The sequence below is a fragment of the Numida meleagris genome, chromosome 4 (genome assembly GCF_002078875.1).
Source record: "Numida meleagris isolate 19003 breed g44 Domestic line chromosome 4, NumMel1.0, whole genome shotgun sequence".
Taxonomy (NCBI): Eukaryota; Metazoa; Chordata; class Aves; order Galliformes; family Numididae; genus Numida; species Numida meleagris.
In genome coordinates, this window is record NC_034412.1 from 18273865 (window position 1) to 18295013 (window position 21149).

General features: G+C 39.7%; 1 protein-coding gene across 5 annotated transcripts in view; it reads right to left on the reverse strand.

Annotated features, from left to right (window-relative positions):
* Positions 1–21149, reverse strand: part of SPSB4 (splA/ryanodine receptor domain and SOCS box containing 4) — an 86006-nt gene that overhangs the window by 49160 nt on the left and 15697 nt on the right. For 4 of the 5 annotated variants that reach the window (XM_021395617.1, XM_021395616.1, XM_021395618.1 and 1 more), the window contains one exon: positions 17186–18033. In XM_021395617.1, coding sequence (XP_021251292.1) covers positions 17186–17879 — 694 coding nt within the window. In that variant the 5' untranslated portion in view covers positions 17880–18033. Of the gene's footprint in view, positions 1–17185; positions 18034–18278; positions 18468–21149 lie in introns of all 5 variants that reach the window. The other variant, XM_021395619.1, reaches the window with a different exon arrangement.

Sequence of the window (21149 nt, forward strand, 5' to 3'; positions counted from 1 at the left end):
TTACTACTTTCATAGTTGCAGAGGGGAAAAAGAACACAGGGATGAATAACAGGAGCAAATAGTACTCAAGATGTAAGCAGGCCACAATAATATTGTCAGGTTTCCTATTTTGTTCCAATTTACACCACCACATTCTTTTCCAGTTCATGAGTAATGTACTGAGCAGAGTAGATCTCAGCAGAGACCCTTGTAATAATCTTCCATCTTAAAATCCAAACATTTGCTTCTATCTTTTGTTTCCTATCTTTCTGAAAATTCTCTAAATAACTAAGTTGCTAAACTTTAATGGTGTACAATTGTTTTTGGAAAGCAGGCTGTAGTAAGGTTCTCTAAAGTACATGAATTCTCAAAACTTAGAGAATTGTCCTTATTCCCACATACGATGCCACCTTCAGAGAGCTCTGAAAAGCATTACATTAACTCCCCTCTGTGAAACAATTACAATTATCATCATATATACTCTCTTGTCTAATAATTCTATTCTTTATTACAGATTCTAATAAAAGACCGATTTTTTCTTAAATTTTTAATATTTTCTTAATCCAAACACTAAATTTCCTCACTGATTCAATGAAAAACAAAAACTGGATGTTTCCCTCAGTAATGGAATCTGTTGTTCTTAATGCTAACTAGATAATTGGAAACACAATTGTTTTCTCAACTGTAACATCTAGATAAATTGAAAAGCATTGAAAAAGTAGGTCTGAGGCCTCAATGGGAGTAACACGAAAATGCCTGTACTCTGAGCACAAAAATGCCAACAAAAGTGCTGCAGAATCACCATTCTGGTGGTGAAGTTCTAGTTTCAGAGATGCATTATTAATAACAGACTCTTAAATTTGCAATGGCTGAAAAACTCTTAAAAACCCTCGATATGACTAGCATAAATTATCATCCACCAAGAATACCACCGCTGCCAATTATTTTTGTTAAAAACTATCATTTGAGTACAATTTTAGCTGTAAATATGCAATAAAAATAAATCCCTAGTCTCTAAAGAGCCAGAAGGAGGACAATTTAACACCGCTTTCAGGAGCCACAGTGCACTGCTGCTAATGAAGTCTCTCACTGCAGAGCCTGTTACAGCTCCAAATTCACACTTACTGCTTCTCTGAACTCAGAGGCTCAGGCAGGCTGTTTGCAGGCAGCGAGGAGCAGCAGCAGAGAGGTTCTGCAGGGCTACCCAGTTCCAAATGAGAACAGCCACCAGCATTAGGCCATGGAAACCACCAGAGATGGCATCTTACTGCAAGGCTGAGCCATAAGGGAGGTGCATGCATATCCTCACAGCCTTCTGAACAGCAAGTCTTGGCCTATAAGCAACTGTAAGGGACATCCAGGAAATGCCTGCAGGGACACTACATTTAATGATTACACCTTCTAATGTATTCAGGGCACACATCTTTGTCAAGTTAATTAAATCCAGAAATCATTTACTGTTTGTCTCTTTCTGTGAGGCAGGAAACAACACTAGACAAGACAGCAAGAGAAATGCCCTAGAGGGCACTGAATTCCCTACTACAATTACCTCACAGAAAGGGTAGGAACGTCTTCAGACTGCTGTCTGCAATACCCAATTACACGTTTAATGAAGCAGTTGCTTATTTTCTCAATAAGAGTTGAATGCGTTTTATGAGAATTTCATTATAGGTCCTAAAACAGGTAAGAATTTTATACAGACAGACAATATATAGAGAGAGAGAATCATAGAATCGCTCAGGTTGGAAAAGACGTTCAAATCATCAAGTCCAACTGCAACCTAACCATACTACCCTAACTCTAACAACCCACTGCTAAACCATGTCCCTGTGCACTACATCCAAACGGTTTTCAAACACATTCTGGGACAATGACACAACCACCTCCCTGAGGAGCCTATTCCAGTGATATGTATGTATGTATGTATCTATTCATTCTGGATAGCCTACACGGCCATTTAGAAGAAAAAAAAAAAAAAAGAAAATTAAAAGGCAAACAGATAAAGATCTGGAAAAATTACAAATCTAATCCTACCTAATCCAGAACATTTCACTCTTGATAGTACCATCCAGCACAAAATATCAGGCCTTATGCAAAAAAAAAAAAGTTCCAATTGTGTACTGTTTTACTGGACTCTGGGTAAAACAGAGGAAAAGCAAGCTATGTAGGCCCTGCCAAACAAAGTCCAAGAGTCTTTAGGAAATCTTGTGACCAAGACTGACTTTGACACACCCTTTCTTTTGGAAGGAAAAGCAGAACAGCCCTTTCTCAGTGCCAGAAGGAGGAAGGTCCAGAAAGGTGCTTGGTCAGTGCCTCCAGCATCAATGAGCTTAAAATCCATCTCTCCTTGGCTTCTCCTTAATCTGCAACATTAAGTGAGTGCTTTACAACTGAAACTGTTTTATTCTGATTTTCGACACTAAACAAAACTAATGACTTCTCGACAGACAGAGAAAACTCTCTTTTTTTTTCAGAAACAAAAATTATAACATTTATATTGTAGGGAATGAATTCAAAGTTAGATGTACTGAAGACCTATCTAGATCTATTTGTCCAACTGCAGTTCTATGACTCATTTGGCTTACCTCAAATTCTCCAGATGTCATCTCCCTCCTTCTTTAAACAAAACAAACCAAACAAAAAACTTCAAAAACCAATTTGCAATGATGTTTTTGCAAAACAACTGGCAGAATCAGCTGGACAGAGACCATTTTTCAACTCTGCAGAAACAGAGCATCATTCACAGATTAATAAAAACAAAAAAATAATGAAGCAGAAGATGACACACAACCCTCCACTCAAAAAAAGGACAACATACTGCTCTTTTTGTCTTTTTCCAGTAAATTGTTTATTTTATAATGTTCACTACAGACAAAACTGGGAAACAGCATTACCCACACCTGCTCGCTGGCAAGGGCATTCCTCCATCACTAGCCAAAGCAGCAGAGAAGACTTTGCACAGGGAGATGCCCTTTACCAGCAGCCTATGGAAGTCAGAGAAGCACACAGCACTACTGAGCTCCACAGAGGATCAGGACATTACTGCCAGAGTAGCACTGGGAAGTGGACATACCATCTGCTTCTTAGGCTTGAAATCTTAATCCTAAAAGATTGAAAAACAAATTTTTGTAACATCTAATCTGTGTTCTCATATTATTTATGGAAGTTAAAATGGTTTTCTTCATCATCAGCTGTACTGTTTAATACCGAATGACTTCTCAAAGAAAGGAAATGTTTCATTGCCACTTTGATCTGCACTAAAGGCAGGTTGGTTCCTACAAAACAACCACTTTCATGTATTACTTCAAATACTAACCATGTAGAGTTACCCTAAAGCTCTGGTTTAAAAGCCTTATCTCTTTCGTGTACTGAGGAGATAGTGTATCCAGAAAACATTAAATACAATGGGGTTTTGATCTCCAGCTTACTGCACTTATAGGGTGACTACAACAGGGCAAAACAGCAGATAACTACATTTGTTATTACAAGCAATAATAAATGACAGAAAAAATGACGTGCATAATGATAGTTCTGCTTCCCCCTGCCTAGATATTAACATGCTTTTCCTATTTTCATATAATAGTCTTCACCAATGTGAAGGATTTCATCCTTCTGACACAAGCAAAATTTGATTAAATCAGAATGCTATCTATAGGACTAGCTAGGATCTCTGAATATAAAATGCATATATGTAGCATATGCTTACTATACGTAGTAAATGCTACTTACTGGTAGAGCTCATGCTGAGTTCTCAATATATTTTGCAGGTAAGTTTTTCTCTTCACAGTATAGGAAGGAAAACTGACATCTTTACCAGATGCAGAATTTTGCTACTCACCACCTGGAAAAACAAAACTTTTCCCTATTTAATGCAACTATAACTATGCTTGCTATAAGGTTTACTAAGATGACTTATAAATTAGAACTGGTACACTTAATGTGAATTGCTATTAAATAAAAGTTACAGTAATTCAAAAATATGGGAAGTAGCATGTTATGTTAAAAATGACATTTAGATTTCATGTCCATTCATGTTTCACACATTGTTACTTTTTGATACTGACATTTTAAGTAGGTTTCTAACAACACAGAAACAACCATGATTCTGGTGAGTGGTCTGATGAGCAGTTATCGGATGCTCCAGCAGTTGATTGGTGAGTGCAAGGGTTTGCTGTGAGTACAAGTGAGTACAAGGGACAAAGTCCTCCACAACAGTGTCACGATTTCTCCTCCTAGCTGTGAGTTTTCAGGCACTAACTATTCCTGTGTGCAGCATCTCAAATACACTCTTACATCCAGGTAAGTTCTCAAATCTTGCATCTCCACACCACAGCAGATTTGTTACACTGAGAAAAACAGAGAAACAATAGATGGCTAAGAAGTGAAAGTACACAGCTGCTTCTACTCCCCAGTCACAGAAGCTGCTGAAAACACAGCCCCATTTGGTACAAAGCCCAAACTGTTGTTTGGATTTGTTTCACCTCCTTCCTGCTTTAAAGGCAAACTTACTTTCATTAACACTTCAAGATTTCAGTATATGCATTTACATGTATTAAACATGAAAAGCTATTGCAAAGAAATGAGACAGAGAAAACCTGAAAGTCCCTCCGCAGAAGCAACTTAGAAAAAAAAAAAATCTGCATTTTCAGGAAATTGTTTGCATGCATGTGCAGCCACTGTTCATACCACTGATTTAAAAGAGTTCAGAAATATTGCCAGGGGTGATGATAAAATACCCGAGTATTTGAAGCATATCAAGTTATGCGCTGGATTTTGAAAACGTTTGCATTACAGATGACTTAGCTTCTGCTTTATTCTCTTAACGGAATTACAAAAAACCTTAAACTTCTTATTGTTCATCAGTCATACGTAGAAGTTTGTAGAATTCTTTGTGTGGATACAGGATCTATTACACAGAAACAATTTTTAGTAAGACTTCAGAAAATTAATGAAGACTTTTAGAAACCGAAGTTGGTCAAAAATTAAGAATATTTCAGGTCAGAAGAATCTGTAGGGTTAACTTGGCCTCTCAGGCTCAGATACAGTACAGTTCACTCATTTTTGCTCAAACTGAAAAGTTCAGTTGATAAGACACAAATGACAAAGACCCTGTTAGATGCCAACAGCATCACAGTGATTCCTGAGAAGCCAGTACTGAAAGCCGCAGCAAACACTTGCCAAGTCCTTTTGACTTCTACAGACTCTTGGTTCAGTTACAGAACAAGCAGTTATCAGTAGTTAGCAAAGCTCAGCAAGTTTGTGCTCGACACCAAGAGGACCTTAGTGAATCTTCAGTCCCTCTCATAAAGCTGGGGTTGCAATATGAGCTCCCGACTGAAAAACTGAAAAAAGTGAAGTAGGGATATTTGTTGTTTAGGAACTTGGACAGCCCTGACCTGACTTTTCTGTGTGCTGTTTAGCTTACTGCAACCAGGCTTATTTCTCTCTGTCAAAATATCAGCAGCTTTGCATTTTTTTTACCCACACCACACTTCCCTGTCTTCCCCTATTCCTTTCAAGCACAAGTGCCTTCTTCACATTCTGTCTTTCAGCCATTTCTTTAGATATCTTGCTGGCACTTCTCGCTTTATTTCTCTTGACACACATTTCTTTTAAGCATATGGGTCATCTGTCTCTCATGCTATCATTAGTTTTTTGTACACAACAGACCCTTTTCTAATTGCCTCTCTCCAACTTTAACATTTAAATCTCTAAATGAAAAGTAAAATATGCTAGCATTACCTCTGACACTAGAAAATGCCCCTGAAAGCTGGTTTCTTAAGACAGCACCCTGCAATAGCATCACTTGACAAAGTTGCTATCTTTCAAAGAATCTACAGACAAGAAAGTCCCACATCAATCAGAATAGATCTAATTAGATCTCTAACTAAGCTGGTAATAGTGCTGTGTCCAGAAGCCACAGAAATATCTTCAGAAAAAAAAAAAAAAAAAATTGATTTTGCAAGCCCTCACTCTCATCTACTTATCCAGCTTATTTATTTTACAAGCACACTGTGCAAACTTCGGCACAGGAAAAATCAGCTAAAATCCAACGACATTTGGAACTGCAAGACAGAGAAACGAAATGGAAATTTAAAAATTGAAAGAAGTTTGTGACTCATTAGCAGAGTATTTTCAGTTTGCTAGCAGGATTAGATGATTTCTAAAGCTGGGAAATGTAAGAATTTTGATATTGACTTAGCAACGCAGTCTTCTTTACTGTCCCTTAAAGGAACTAGCCAGCACAACATTATTAAAGGTAATCAAAGTTCATTACAGCATTTTCAGGCAAAAAACGTTGTAGTCAGAGCTGCTAAATCTCACTAACAGTGGACTATTTTTGTTCTTTGAGAAACTATTTCCAATACTCAGAATCACATTCAACAAACGCCAAACCATCACACCCATGTACTGAGCATGTGAAGAGAGTGGACTAAGGAAGAAAGGACTCACCTAACCCTGCAGACTACCAACTGAAACGATCCACTGGAGATGAACACAATGTTCAGCAGGCAAATAGTTCCAAGTGCTCCACCTAACCTAATTTCTGTCTTATTGATTATTCCCTGTCTATAGCTTCAGAGGTATAGAAATCACTACTATAAGAAAGAGTTAAACAAAGGAACAAAACCAAACACACACGGAAATGCAAATTCAGGTAAGGCCTTTACGCAAATGAAAGTCCCAAGCCTGGGCTTCAGCCCTCTGTCAGCAGAATGAAAACAGATACTCTGCAATTCTTGTAGTTACAGAAATACAGTTCCATGTATATACATACTGACATGATTAAGAAGTTCCTCTAAGCAAAAAAGAATCAGAAGTTCCCTGAAATATCCATGCATCAGATGAAGCTATCCTGTTTTCCCAAATGTGTTATGAACAAATTATTTGGAAGCACAAAAGGATTGGCTGTAACCAAATACTAATGTACACTTAATGGACTGCAGGTTTTGCAGGATGTTTAAAGTTCCCCCTCTGATCTCTCTGAACTTTGGCTTTCATTTGTTTATACAGGCAGAGGCCAATAGGTCAGACCACTAAAATCAGCAAATTGTTTACACATATGGCAAGAACACATCAAGTAGAAATGCAGTCAAGACTACAGCCATACACAGCATATTAAACCAATTGCTTTAGTCAAAATAACAAACATACAGAGGGTCCACATATGTGATCAGGAGACCTTGCAGTGCAGTGAAAAATCAGTATGAAGTAAGAAACTGACTGCTATTTCTTCAGAAGCCAAAACACGTGTTCCAGCCTGGTCTAACCCAAGCTACTCACTAATTCTAGCACCGCTCGTTTCCAGAAAAGTGGCAGTCTTCGATAACATCAGTGTCAAATTTTTATCAACTTTTAAGTGCAACTTCAGCACTGTGGCAATTATCACCACAGAGAATATAAAGATTTACAAGGTGAGGCTGGAGGAGCAGCCCTCACCGAAGTCACACTCCATGCGTGCTCTGAGTGCGCCAGTCAGTTGCATTTGTTTAGACACCAGATCCGCACCCGGTGCCCACAGCCGGATGACGCGTGTCACCAGAGGCAACAGACTCGGGAGTTCTTTGTTCAGCGGAAATATATTATCTTCACAGTACTTTATGCTAACTTTAAAACCAAACTTCATCAATTGAAAATTAAATGCTTTAAAACATTCCTTGATTTCTAAGCCTTTAAAATTGTTCTAACCTCTACAGACAAAGATTTTACAAAAAGCCTCATCAAATACTACATTTTATATTATTATAAATGATTCTGAATTAAGGCAGTCTCAGAAACATTAAGCACTTCAATTGTGAAAGTGTGAACAGGGTACTAATCTAACTCCATGTTCTTTGTTTTGTATTGATGGACAGAGAAAGGTATTTTTGAGAGCAGTTACATGCTCTCTGCTCAAGAGAAAGCCAAAAAATTGAAATGTAACAACTTCAGGAAATGAAGAAGAGCACCAGGATCTGAAGGAAACTTATCACTTTGTCCTGCTTAAATATGCTTCAGCTGTCAAGCTGGCTGAAACCAGAGCAGAGGAAGAAATTCTTTTAGCTTCAATGCGCTGCATGAAGGCTTTTAAAAAATTCAATGGCATACACAAGAGTGATATTTTAAGTATTTACAGTTACTTTTAATTGCAAACCAGTTGTCTCACCTTTAAATTTAATGTCCAAGCTACACATGTAGACACTAATATCCAGATGCATAGGAGATGCAGCATGATGTGGTGTAAAAATGCCTGTTCTGAGAAAATCTGTGAAACTCTTGTTTTAATGTTGCCTACTCTGTGCTTAAAATAAATTTTGGGTTCTCACAAATTGCTTATTCTAGAACAAGATCATTTGTTTTGCCAAATAACAGTACTGTGAAACACAAAATCGCTCTGCAACACTGATGCATTTATACCCTGCAAGTTTAAATGCACAGGTTGATGGATGCAAACTGCAAACATTGCAGGACTACTTCAAATAAGTCCTTCCAGACAGGATCAGTGCCTTATTACAGTCTTTGGTAAAATCTGTTGTATTATGTGCTTAATGGCAGCTGTGCCTGCTGGCACACAGACAGAAAATGTCTAATTCAAACTTGTGTGAAAACTTACTTCTTTCAACAAATAGTAACGATGTCATACCTACAACATTCCTAGAGACACGGTAAATTTTCATCTGGTAGGACAGATGCAACTGGTTCCAAGAAACTAACACTGGACATCTAACCAACCTGTGCTGTTCAGAATAGAAACATATGACTAGGAAAGATATCCTCCAGCGAGGTGAAGGAACTGACAGAGACAGTTCTAACAAATCTTCGTCTTAAAAAGAGATCCAAAAGCTATGCCAGCTCTGGAAGTTCACTACTTCTAAAAACATTCACATAAGACATGGAAATGCTCTTGCATTGTTTTACATCCTAAGAGTTTGACAAATTTATGGCATTTGTCTTTTCTTTGGCATGGCCACCTGAAAATACAGGTTTTGCTTTGACTAACTGATACAAAGTAACACTGCCTTGCTTTATTACTGCTTAGTTAAGGCCATTATTTTATCCATTGCTCTCAGTGAATAACGCTCCTATTATAACGGACAATCACCAGCACCAGTGCTAAAGACGAGTAACCCAAAACCAGCCACAGAGAATACTGGTCAATATTTAGAATGTCAAATAAAATCCTGGAATAAGTGTCATCGTTTTATCTCCTGTATTTCAACACCAGCTAACATTTAAAATTAATATCTAAACAACGGAAAGAACGCCCATACTTCTTGTAGATTAAGTGCAGTTCTGTCAGTGATTTTTTTGTTACATCTCCCCTGCCCGAACCTTGAATTTCAGCGCTGACGTCCATTTCACACTTCTGGTATTGGAGGTTTTTCAGATAAATTGAAGGTTGTTTTGATAACAGGCCTGAAGATAGATCTGATTAATCAGTCCCACCCAAAACAGTTTCAAATGAAAGACTCAAGTTATTTACATTCTCTCCGTATATGTGAATCAAATAACGTGAGGGTGAGCTTTGATCCAGTCCTGTTACTGCTAACAGGACTTTTATTTGTTATCTTCAAAAGACAGCAGAGGACCAAACCTGAGCACAGGGCCTGACATGCTATGCCAGAACTTTCCCTGGTGGCTAGCCCCAGGGTACTACAAGGTGCACCAGTGCCTGCAGCCGCACAGCACAAGGGAGAGGAGATTCAAGGACACAGTATGGGAGAAAAAGGAACACAAAAAATGACGGCTTGCAGCAGAGCTTACCACCTTTTATCTAAGCAAAACACTGTCCTGGATAAAAGAAGTCAGGTTGCTATTTGCCTCTCCTCAGCTACCCTGCCTGTAGAAGAAAATTAAAGCCATCTGCACCAGGAGTTCACAGTTACAGAAGGAAAGAAACTTCCAGAGCTACAGACACACTTAAAGTAATATCTTAAGGAGAAATGTAATTCATGAGAAAACTCATATGAAATGATAGTCGACAGGGGGAAAGCACATTTTTGACAACAAAATAAATACACTGGATAATCTATTGCCAAGCATAGTTATTTGCATGGAAGGTTGGATTTATGCTGTGCTGTGCCTGACAGCAATACAGACAGCAAATCTGAGAAGAAACATTGCTTGCAGATCACAGCTTCTAATACAAACCTTTGAGAATCACATAGTTGAACAGTTCCAGCAAATTCAGAAAAGAATTAAGCAAGGCTATGAAATTTTTAATTGCTAATTTAGAGTAATAAGTATGATATTCAAAGTGTATCATTAAATTATAACATTCACTTCAGTTTTCAGAATGGAAACGGAGATGTGAACAGAGCAGACCGGCATGCTTTTCTGTTTTTTCCTTGAAATTAAGATTTGGCAGGTGCCATGGTATCCTCATGAATAACAGAAGGAAGAAAAAGCACACGTATATCAGGATACAAATAAACCATCACATAGCCATGGACTGCTGAAGCTCGTTCTTAACCCCAGGAACTACTGAACTTAGAAGTATATCAGCATCTTTTTATGTTATAGGTCAATGACAACTGGATTCCCTGCTAAATAAACAGACTAGATTAGACTGCAAGGAGAAAACCTTGATATCTGTAAAACTAATGCGTGCCTTAAATTGCCTGAGGCATCTCTATCCCGGGAGGTCTTACTAGGTGAAAGCTGTATAAAACAAGACGTGGTTAATCTTAAGAGTACGAGCTTCAGAAGTTTTTCTGGATACATACACTAAGTAACTATTTACTGCCAGCCTCAGGTAACCTGGTGATTCTATGTGTTATTACAGTAAATTTATACAAGTGAAAAAAAATCTGGAAGTATTCAGCTTTCACCCAAACAGACCACTTCAAAGACAACTCACCACTGCAGCTAAAGTCACGCACTCAAATCTGGTACTTCCAGTCTTTGGAAGAGTGATGCTGCACCTGACGTTCCACTGTTACTAATAACAAAAACCTGCCTTACTTGAAGTTAAGAACAACAACAAGAAAGGTAAGAGTTAATTTTTAATAGGCATATGCAGTAACAAAAAAAGAGACAAACTTATTTAGGGAAGGGAAAAAAGAAACTGGAGGACTGAAGAACACCAAAAGAGCGTCTCAAAGAGAGATGGAAGGGGCAGGAGGTGGCTGGGGCAAAAAGCCAATTTGCTGTGTGGCATATTCAAGTGACAAGGCAGTGGCTTGAAGCTTCTGAGAAAAGGCTGCAAATCCAAATCAATTAGAAAATGTCAACAAATTAGGATTGGAGGACAAGAAATGTGCTTAAACTAGGGGAAGACGTGGATATTCCAATGAAAACAAAAAGCTCCAGCAATGAGCTACCTGGTTCGTCAAGCAGGAATTGAAAATGTTTTTTTCTGTTAAATTATCTTGAAAACAAAAGATTGCTTCTTCTTAGCATTACCTGCTCAGTTACTACCACTTCATTTTCTGATTGCACATCTGCAGGGAAAATTCTTCCTAAGATCTAACAATACTGCATTTTCATAGTACATTATTTCACTGAAACCTCGGGAGTAATACATTATTTAAACACCATATAAAACGAACAGGTTTATCTAAACAAAGAACATATTCATTTAAAATTGTAATTGAAAATCACCTGGGGGAAAACCCAGTGCATTTGATGAGAAACTATATATTTCTCCAGACAGTTCATAATTCTGCAGGTTTGACTTAGATTTCTTCTTAGCAAAAAGGCATCTGTGGGGAAGAGTCCATATGAAAGCGTTAATTATAAATATCTCACAGGCAGACCAATGTGAGTTAAAATAATGTGAAAGAGGAAAGCAGTTGTGCTTAACTCCCAGAGCTCCAAAATTGTTATTTCAGCTGAGATATACAGTCCACAAAGCATACTGGAGAACTGGAACCCAAGGCCTGGAAAGCATTCAAGGGTTAAGTTGTGGTCTTCCATGAGGCTGGGAGGATAAGGTTTGAACAGGCCCCATGCCCTAAAGCCTCTGCAACTTTACACTGAGCCCCCTCCTCTCTTGCAGCTCCTGAGACATTGCAGAGGCCTACAATCTCTATGTCCTCCTACCCAGAGAGTCATGGAGTCATAAGCAGTCAACCTGCGGGAAGGCAGGAGCCAAAAGGACAAGGACCGCTTCTTCCCCAGGCAGCCCAGGGGATGAGCATCCAAAACCTCTAATTATTGCTCCTGAGCCTCAACACAGAAACTGACATGAACCCTGAAACTAAGCCAAAGTCCTCAGAACAGCCTCAATTTTATGTCTGCTGCAGCTCTCCCCAGTCACAGACAACAGACTGTTAGCATGTGAAACAGAGCCCAGAATTTCTGTTCAGATGATTGCTTTAATCTATATTTGTTCACTGTAGGTAAATTTAGAATACAGTAGAATAGTTTTGTTGAAACGGATCTGCAGATCTCATCAAGTCCAACTGCCTGACCACTTCAAGGCTAACCAGAACTTACAGCACCATATTGAGGGCATTGCCCAACACTGGACAGGTCTGGGGCATCGACCGATCTAGGAAGACTATTCAGTGTTTGAGCATTCTCATGGGAAAGACCTTTCTCCAATGCCCAGCCTGACTTTCTCTGCTACATGAGTTAGCCTTTTTAGAACTTAGAGAGGCAAAAGAATTCTAGGAGTAAATCATGACTCCGCTGGACATCAGACACTGCTACTGAACAGCTGCCTGGGCAGTGCTAACCCCACATCTTGTCAAATTTATTCATTCTTAAAGAAATAGCTTAAGGATTTATAATCAGAAACAGACATACTGACAGTGAGGTGCAAGCTTTTGATTTTCAATTCCTATCGTTTAATCAACATGTAATAATTAAAAAAAAATCAGGGCTCTTTCCTTCTACATGCAATTTCAAGACCTTTACAGCTGATTTGTACATTGACACATCCTTCTTTAATGCAAACACGCAACAATGAAGAGTTTAGGCATAACCATGGCACACTGAAGCTTTCTTTAACACTGTCTGGATCACACTGAGATGGAGTCTCTAATGAGGATGCATCCCACCATGTATTCCAAGCAGACTTCACCCTGAAGCAGCAGCTGGGATAGTCTGCTCTGCACTTCCAGTGGAAGCATGCTCTGTAGGATGAAGAAATTTGGAAGTGATACCAGAAAGTGTTCTCAGACATGCCAGAAGGACAGCACTGATGCACACACCCAGCTGCTTCTTCTGACACAGGCACAAAGAGCAGCTCCCAGGTTGAGCTCCTGCCAGTCTGCAGCTACAGGGAATGCAGAGCTTCCATTCAAACACTTCTGTTGTATTGCACAATAACTGGAAATCCTTTCTGCAGCCTCTCTCTGCATTCTGCCTAGAAAGATATTAAATTCTAAATTTTGTACCCATTAATTTCATTAATAAATTCCCTATGTGTATGTGCGGATCATGTATTATTATTACTAATGCGGACAGTCTGTATTCTGGATGTTCTTCTGTAAAACATTCTGCTGGAATTCCACATTCTGGCTGTTCTGTCAGGTAGCTTTCAGGACCAAAATAAATCATTGAGTTCAGTTCACTTACTCAAGGAGTAAGTTTCCCACCACAGCACTGTTATGTGGTCCTCCCACCACTTTGTTTAAACACACAAGTACTGATGTATTGGTGATGATCTGCAGCACTTTTTCTCTGTTCTAGTCTATAAATAGTCTCCAGGATTCCTCATCAGACAACAGACATAAATAGCCCAGCATTTTTTTAAAACACCTGAGTCTGATGAAAAAAAAGCATCTGAAAAACAAGTTTAGGTTGGATATCAGGAAAAACTTCTTTACAGAAAGGGCTGTTAAGTACTGGAACAGGCTCCTCAAGGAGGTGGTTGAGTCACCATCCCTGAATGTGTTTAAAAATTTGGATGTGGTGCTGAGGGACAGGACTTAGCAGTGGGTTGTTAGAGTTAGAGTAGTATGGTTAGGTTGCGGTTGGACTTGATGATCTTGAAGGTCTTTTCCAACCTGAGCAATTCTACAATTCTATGAGTCTATGTGGCAAATATTGATAGCATTTGATCAAAGAAGTTTGTCCAGGGAATAACTGAGCATGCTTATGACAAGTGTTCTCCATCCTGTCCACCTCCCCTCCCTCCCAAACCTGGACCAACATCTGCAGCTCCTGGTCTCTCAAATGTGAGCAGACGGCTGTCTTGTGAAAGTCACTGCCCATCAACAGGTGATGCTCAAAGGAGCTTCTGAAGCTTCTGGAAAGCCTTACAACAGAGCATTCAAAGTTGCTTCCTTAAATCTTACAAACAAATCTAACAAACAAAAATATCTGATACCCATTTAAGTCACCACAGAAATGATTATCTATAGATAGAAAAAACTTTCCTACTTGTGAACCATATTATCAGAAAGTAGTTTCTTGCCAGGCAAAAAAAAAAAAAAAGGGCGTCTCTGCCTCTGAAATTTCTCTGAAAACTGGGATAAAGTTCAAATTAAAAAATGAAGATCTTTAAAAGATTTGGAAACACCTTTATTCATTCTATGTGTATCGAAGGAAAAAAAAAAGAAAAGTAATCTTGCTCTCCTACCAAACAACCTCTTTCTTATATCCAACACTTGTAAATAGTTTGGAAGGAAGAGAGGAATTCCTTACCAACTCTCTAGAGATCCTATGATAATCACTATGGTATGGTATAGAGGACTTCGTATATCTGTGCTTCTAAAATAAATAAACAAGAATTTTACAGTCATCAGAAATATTTTGCTTTAGATAAAGTAATTTTAAAAACTCTGATCTGTGTTTTCTGTTTATCACAGTCAGCCATCAGAATACACTGCATGTAGATTTTTAAAATTATACAACAGGTACAAGCCAAAATTCGGTATTCTTAACTTGTGTAGTCTAAAACACACTCTTCACATTCAAATTGCAGCCTTACTCTGTAATACTTGAACTGCTGAAAATCCCTGCTGCCAAGGTCCCCACTTGCTCTGTAAGACATCACATAAACAGACACCAAAGCTGTGATGTGCACTGAGCACTGACAATCAATCACTAGACAGCAAGTTACAAGTCACTGTTTAACAGCACAATTTCATAAGCAGCCAAGTTACTACTTCCAGATCTATTAAAGCTGCAGCCAGCAGCATGAGATACCTCCAGAAAAAAAAAATTCCCAAGGTTAAAAAGCAAGCAAACAACAAAACAACACACTGGATAGAAAAGTTTTTAACAGAGAAGGTATTTGACTTAGAGCACCAACTAGACAAGCTACTTTGGTTTCCTGAATGCTGTTTTTGTGCAGGACAGTAAGGGACCAGTGAACATGTGATAACAAATGACGTGATTCCAGGATGTCAAAGTGCCTCACGGCAAAGCAGCTTTAAACTTCCTCTTCACATGATCAGGTCAGCATTCATGCTGGCATAAAAACTTAGTTTACAAGTTTGCTCTTAGCCATGGGTTCACGCTTGGAAAAGACTATTCTGTCTTCCTCTGGGATCATCTAAGGAAGGTATCCCGCCTTTGCAGCCAAAATAACCCACAAGAGACTAGATGGGAATTTTCCTCTCCGCTGTCTCACAGTCCACAGCTATGCTTCCCTACTTATCTCCTTTTATTTTATAATTTCTACCAAATGCATTCACATCCTCCTCCTTTGTTTCCATCTTTCTAGCGCTCCCTTGAGCAGCCTTGCAAAGGGCACAAAAGGAATGCGGGACGGCTCCTCCTGTGGACATGGCAGACCAAGCCAAGCTGCACTTTGCTTACCTTGGCAGATATTCCCAGCATTATAAAAACTGCTTTCACACACAAATCTCGAGTTTGCAAAAGCATCCCAGCCCCACCAGCCTCTAAAAAAAGTCTGTAGCAAGCTGTCAGCACATAACTGTGCGATGTCCGAGTAATTGCAAAATACTTAGGATCCTCTGATAGTCCCTTGTATGAAAGCACTCAAGAAGCTATTTAGCATTTGACTATAATAACCTGCAGCAGGGCTTCTATGGATAAAGATTCTTCACCCCCCCCCCAGTGCCTATTACAGATGCTTATAAAAGGGTAATCTTAAGAAGCATCATACTCTTTAATTATGTTTCTACTTTGTACGTCAAATGCAATGCTAATGAGCAGAGAATTAATTTGATGGAAAAAAATAGACTACTCCATCCCCACGGAAAAGAAGAGTAAATTCCTTTATTAATCACAAACTGAAAGGCGCAGGTGTTGTAGAAAGAGAATAATCTAATAGCAAGTGTACAAGACTAAGTTCCATTCAAATTCAAAAATCAAGGAATTTTCGTTCCGTAATCTTTTTTGCTAATTCTATGTATTTATATTCAGAGCTCATATGGTGGGTCAGACAATACAATATTAACAAGAATAAAGTTCCACTTACTCCCTTGTTCAGCCTTTGCTGCATAATTCCCAGCAGCAGATAAGCTGACTTTAGATAACTGGGTATAATCTACCGTACACTGCGCTGCAGCTGGATCTGGTAGAGTTCGCTCCTTCCTAAGCAGTGAGAAGAGCTGGACAAAACTCGGTCTGCAACGCGTACGCTGGTGTGCTACTTTAGGGACACAACAGCAAGATGCTGCTCCTGACTATGTAAGTATTTAATTTTATATTATCCCTCTACATCAAAAATACATCAAAAATAGCTAAAGCTTAAGCTTCTTCTCCAAGAAACTGCATTTCAGGAGAAGAAAATACCCTGAAAGAGCACCTTCTGAAATGAAGAGAAGGGCTCATTTTCAGAAAAAAATGCTGAATGCAGTTTCTGACCGGATTCTCAGGAATCAACCATTGCTTCTGAGGGACAAGGAAAGATAACTATGAAAAGAAAGCCTATCGGTCTGAATTCATGTATGTTTCTACACACCACGCAAGAGTTCCCATTACCATGGCAAACTTTTATAGGATTCACAAATCCTATTTGAGAACTACAGATTTAAAACATATCCTCAAGTAAACAAGAGCTTTACTCTTCAATACATCCAGAAGTTTCTCAATATTTTTTTTTTCCTCAGTCTACTCACTTCCATTGGAGATTTCTTACCACTCTGCTTGCTGAAAGAGAAAATTGTCACAAGAAAAAATATATTGACGCAATCGTCACCATCATCATAGATACTAGTTGTGAGCAGTAACTACGGGATGCAGTTTACTCACAGCCAACAGTCATCCTCTAGTACACTCGGTTCACAATTAGAAGATAAAAAGATAAATTCTACAAGAGAAGCGTTGAAAGAGGGTAATGAAGAAATACGGTCAGACTTACGGTCAAGTCCATTGATGTATCTCATTGTAATTTCACAGTGCCCCCAAACTGCACTGACTATTGGGTAAAGTTTTTTCCCTTTTAGTCCTCTGAAAGCCACTCCAAGATACTGTCCATCTACCATAAAGCTGAGCGTTCCTTCGTCCATATCCAAAACCACCAGTAAGGAGTCTGGGAGTACAAAAGACTCATCCGGTTCCAAAAAGACAGGATACGTGACCCCAGGCTGGTTTTTACAATTGTGATAAAGTTTGTTGCGTCCCAGATCCCAGCCCCACGACTCACTGTTGCTGCCAACCAGTGACGTGTACCCCACTGAGTGCAGTGGCGCTTCGGCTGTGGAGACGCCCACCACCGCGTGAGTTCCCCGCTGCCTCGTGGGCCAGTGGATTTGCCAGACATGGAGGCCCCTGGTGTAGCCGACTTTGCCTCGGATGCAATCTGTGCTTTGGGCAACTGGGTGTCTGTGAAAAGTCAGTTTATCATCTTCCTTTACAAATATATTTAAAGAGCGATCTTCATTGTTCCAAGCATGTTTATATTGGATCTCCAGCTTGGCAGGGGGCATATCCAACAACATGTCCAGCCGCGCAGGCTTACAAAAATCCGGGCCTCTCAGCTCTCGTTTCACTGGCCTAAAAGGGGGCTCCCTCACATCCACAGACTTTATGCTCCCTGAGATCTTCTGGCCCATTGCTTGGCTGCAGATTTACGAAGGAGAAAGAAAAGCTGACTTTGGCCCAATGTTACCTCATGAAAGCGCTTGTACACTGAGCCAGTGGCCTGACAAGCTGACTGAATTTACTTCTCCTGTTTGGAGCTTTTTAGCAGCAGAGAAAAAAATGTTCCTGAAAAAAAGCAGAAAGTTTCCAGTTAGTTTAAGAAAGTCAATAGAAAACCCACAGCATATTTTTAAAGAACAACTTATTTTCCCTGGAAGTTATTTGAAACACAAAAGCTGACAAATCACCACTTTTTATTCAGTAACGTACCACGCTAACCAGACTGATGACAGCATACTCTGAGCCCACCAGCACATACAGCACAGACAGTCATTTCCTCCAATTCATAATAGGATACAGACATTCCTCACCTTCTGCCCTTCTACCCATTTTGTCTGGCCAGGTTCAGCAGTCTTGAAAAAGGCACATGGTATTCCCCAGCAACAGCAATAAACTTGGTGTCCAGCTGCAGCTTCACTTTCACTTACTCTTTTGTTTCATACTCTTAGAAATATGTGCTATGTCTCCTTCCTTTTCCAGCTGTCCTTTAACCCAGGCCCCTGCAAAACAGGGCTTCAGCTTTGGGTTCCTCCAGAAGAAATGAAGCCAACAGCAAATAGCGGAAGAATTTTAAATGCTTGTTTTTAGGGTACCCTGTTAAGCAAAGCGTGAAAGCATCTCTGACAGAGAGGAATCTCAGCTCTATCACTTTGAAGAGGGATACAGGGAAAGTAAATGAATCAATGTCTGCATTATATGAAAGGGTATTTTTTTTCCCAAAACAAAGAAGCAAAAAATGATTTTTAAAAATTATTTTTAAATCCATACAACATGTAAGTTACTTCCTGATGGCTGGTGGAAAGTCAGTCCCACACAGGTATATGCAGGCATGTGCACAGAACTGAAAACTTATTTGTACTTAATTTTAATCAAAACATTTGATTTCAACAATTACAATAAAAATTGAACTTAAGTGCCCAAGTCCCTCACATTGTGCTTGCAGGAAGATTCAGAACATTCCCCAGGAGTTCCTTCTCAATAAAACAGTACTGCAACTCGAAAATTACCCAACGTGAGATCAACTTGAAAGATCCCTTCCTTCTTTCCACACCACTTAAAGAGAATCTCAAAGTTCAAACAGCAGTTAGACTTGACACTTGCCATTGCAAACTTGCAGAAGCACTCACAGGCTTCTGCAAAGCTCACTCAAAGGTACGATGGTGAATGTGGTCTGCTGAAGCAAGGTCGGTACTATATTTCACACTAATTCGCCAGAGGGCAACAAAATACTGACTGTAACACATAAACACAGAAGCGACAAGGAGTAAATACTATCAGATAAGCAGGCTTTCCTAGAAGGACACATGATTAGTAATTGGGTGGCTCCTTTCAAAAAGGTGCTTGATTACTTGAGCTTGACAGGAGTATATGGGAAGAGAAAATGTCAGCTGTTCAAGAGGAACCCAGTGATCCCTGGAAGAGCTTTAACTCAACATGTCTCTTAAAATTCCATCTCGAAAGCACAAGGTGATTGCCATGTTCCTGCTGGTGTGCTGAGGGGAGACAGCCAGGGAAGTCCTCTTTGCATCCTCACATTTCACTTCCCGATCACATAAGGAACTAACCTCGGCACAGAGATTTACCTGGCAAGTTACCAAGAGATTTTAAACACCGAAGGGACTCACTTGGCAAGCGACAGACAAACGTTCTTCCTAAAGTGCCCCAAACTACAACAGAAATAGGTTGCTAATAAACAGATCAGCAATTCAGAGGAGTAAAATATATCATGGTAAGTACCTTGATACAAGCATAATTGTGTATTTACTCTGGGATGTGCTTCATAATTATTTTGGTTTGAAAATGCATCTCATAATGTTTGGTCAAAGACACGAACACCACTGTTCACATATCAACATGATCAAACAATTTAATTATACACTGCAACATTTTGCCAAACGGCTTTGTATGTACACAGGACTGAACGATAATGTAAGATTTTATAGTTTCAGATGCATTAAAGATAAGATCTCCATGGAGCTTCAAAGCTGCCTTTCATCAATACTTTCTCCCATCCACTGGAACATATTGTGCTCTTCCCATTCTTGTTCTGCATGTCTGACAGTTGTTCTCAGCTTCTGCTAGAAGGCCAGCTGTAACTACACTTGTAGCATTCAGTTGTCAGAGGACTTGGACAAGTAGAAGCAAAAACAAACTCAACATTAACTTGTACTGCTACACCAGCGCAGGTGTAACCCCATGCTAGCTGCTATCTCACAGCTCTGATAATATGCATTTAGCAGTAACAGACACGTCATCTTTATCTGAGGTTGCAGCACACACCTTCTGCTCACAGCCTATGCACCACTAACCTGAGCCCTGTGAGGAGCAACTCACGCAGACAGTGCTCCTGGCAGACCACAACAGTCCCTCTGGCTGCCTGCAGGATCAGCTTGCCTCCAAGCCAACATCATCCATTCCCTTTCCTTGTCAGCATCCTGCCCATTTAACATCAAACAGATGGCACAGACCAGCTCAGAAGCAAGAGGCATCACCTCACCCTTCATCCTGCCAGACGAGTGCAGCTTTCTGGGGTGCAGCCCCAGGAGCACAGCTGGCTGCTCTCTCCCCTTCCTGGGTAACACTGCACCACCAGCACAGCAGCCCTGGCAGTGCCCCGCTCACCACCACTGTCAGCAGCACCAGGCAGCTCCTCATCACACAGCTACTAACTGACTGCTAAACAGAGCTCGCAAGGAGAGACCAAATGCTCACAAGCGGAAGAGGAGCTACTTGCTAACAACTTCCCCAGCAAAGACACCAGAAAACTGGCTTCCAATCTGCAGGACTGAATGGCTAGCCAACACAGAATTTGGAAAAGTTGAGGGTCAACGGATAAGAGGGGATAAGGTTGTTCCTTTCAGGTTAAGCTCTACTCAATCCACTAACAGAAGTATTTGGTCACAAACCTTCTCACCATCCCCTGAAATAATGAAAACTTGCTGAAGCATACCACTGTCATCAACCTCCTGTGACTTTTTGTGACCTCATGCTACTTTACTTAGGGAAACTCAGCTCCTTGCCTGTCTTCTCAAAGTCAAAAATCATTACCAGGAACAATATATATAGACATATAAACGTTCCAAAATTAAAGCAACATGCATTTTCACTGTATAATTTTGCTCTAAATGCAAATTAAATGTCAAATTTGATTTTGAAAACACTGCTTTCTAAGAACGCTGCTC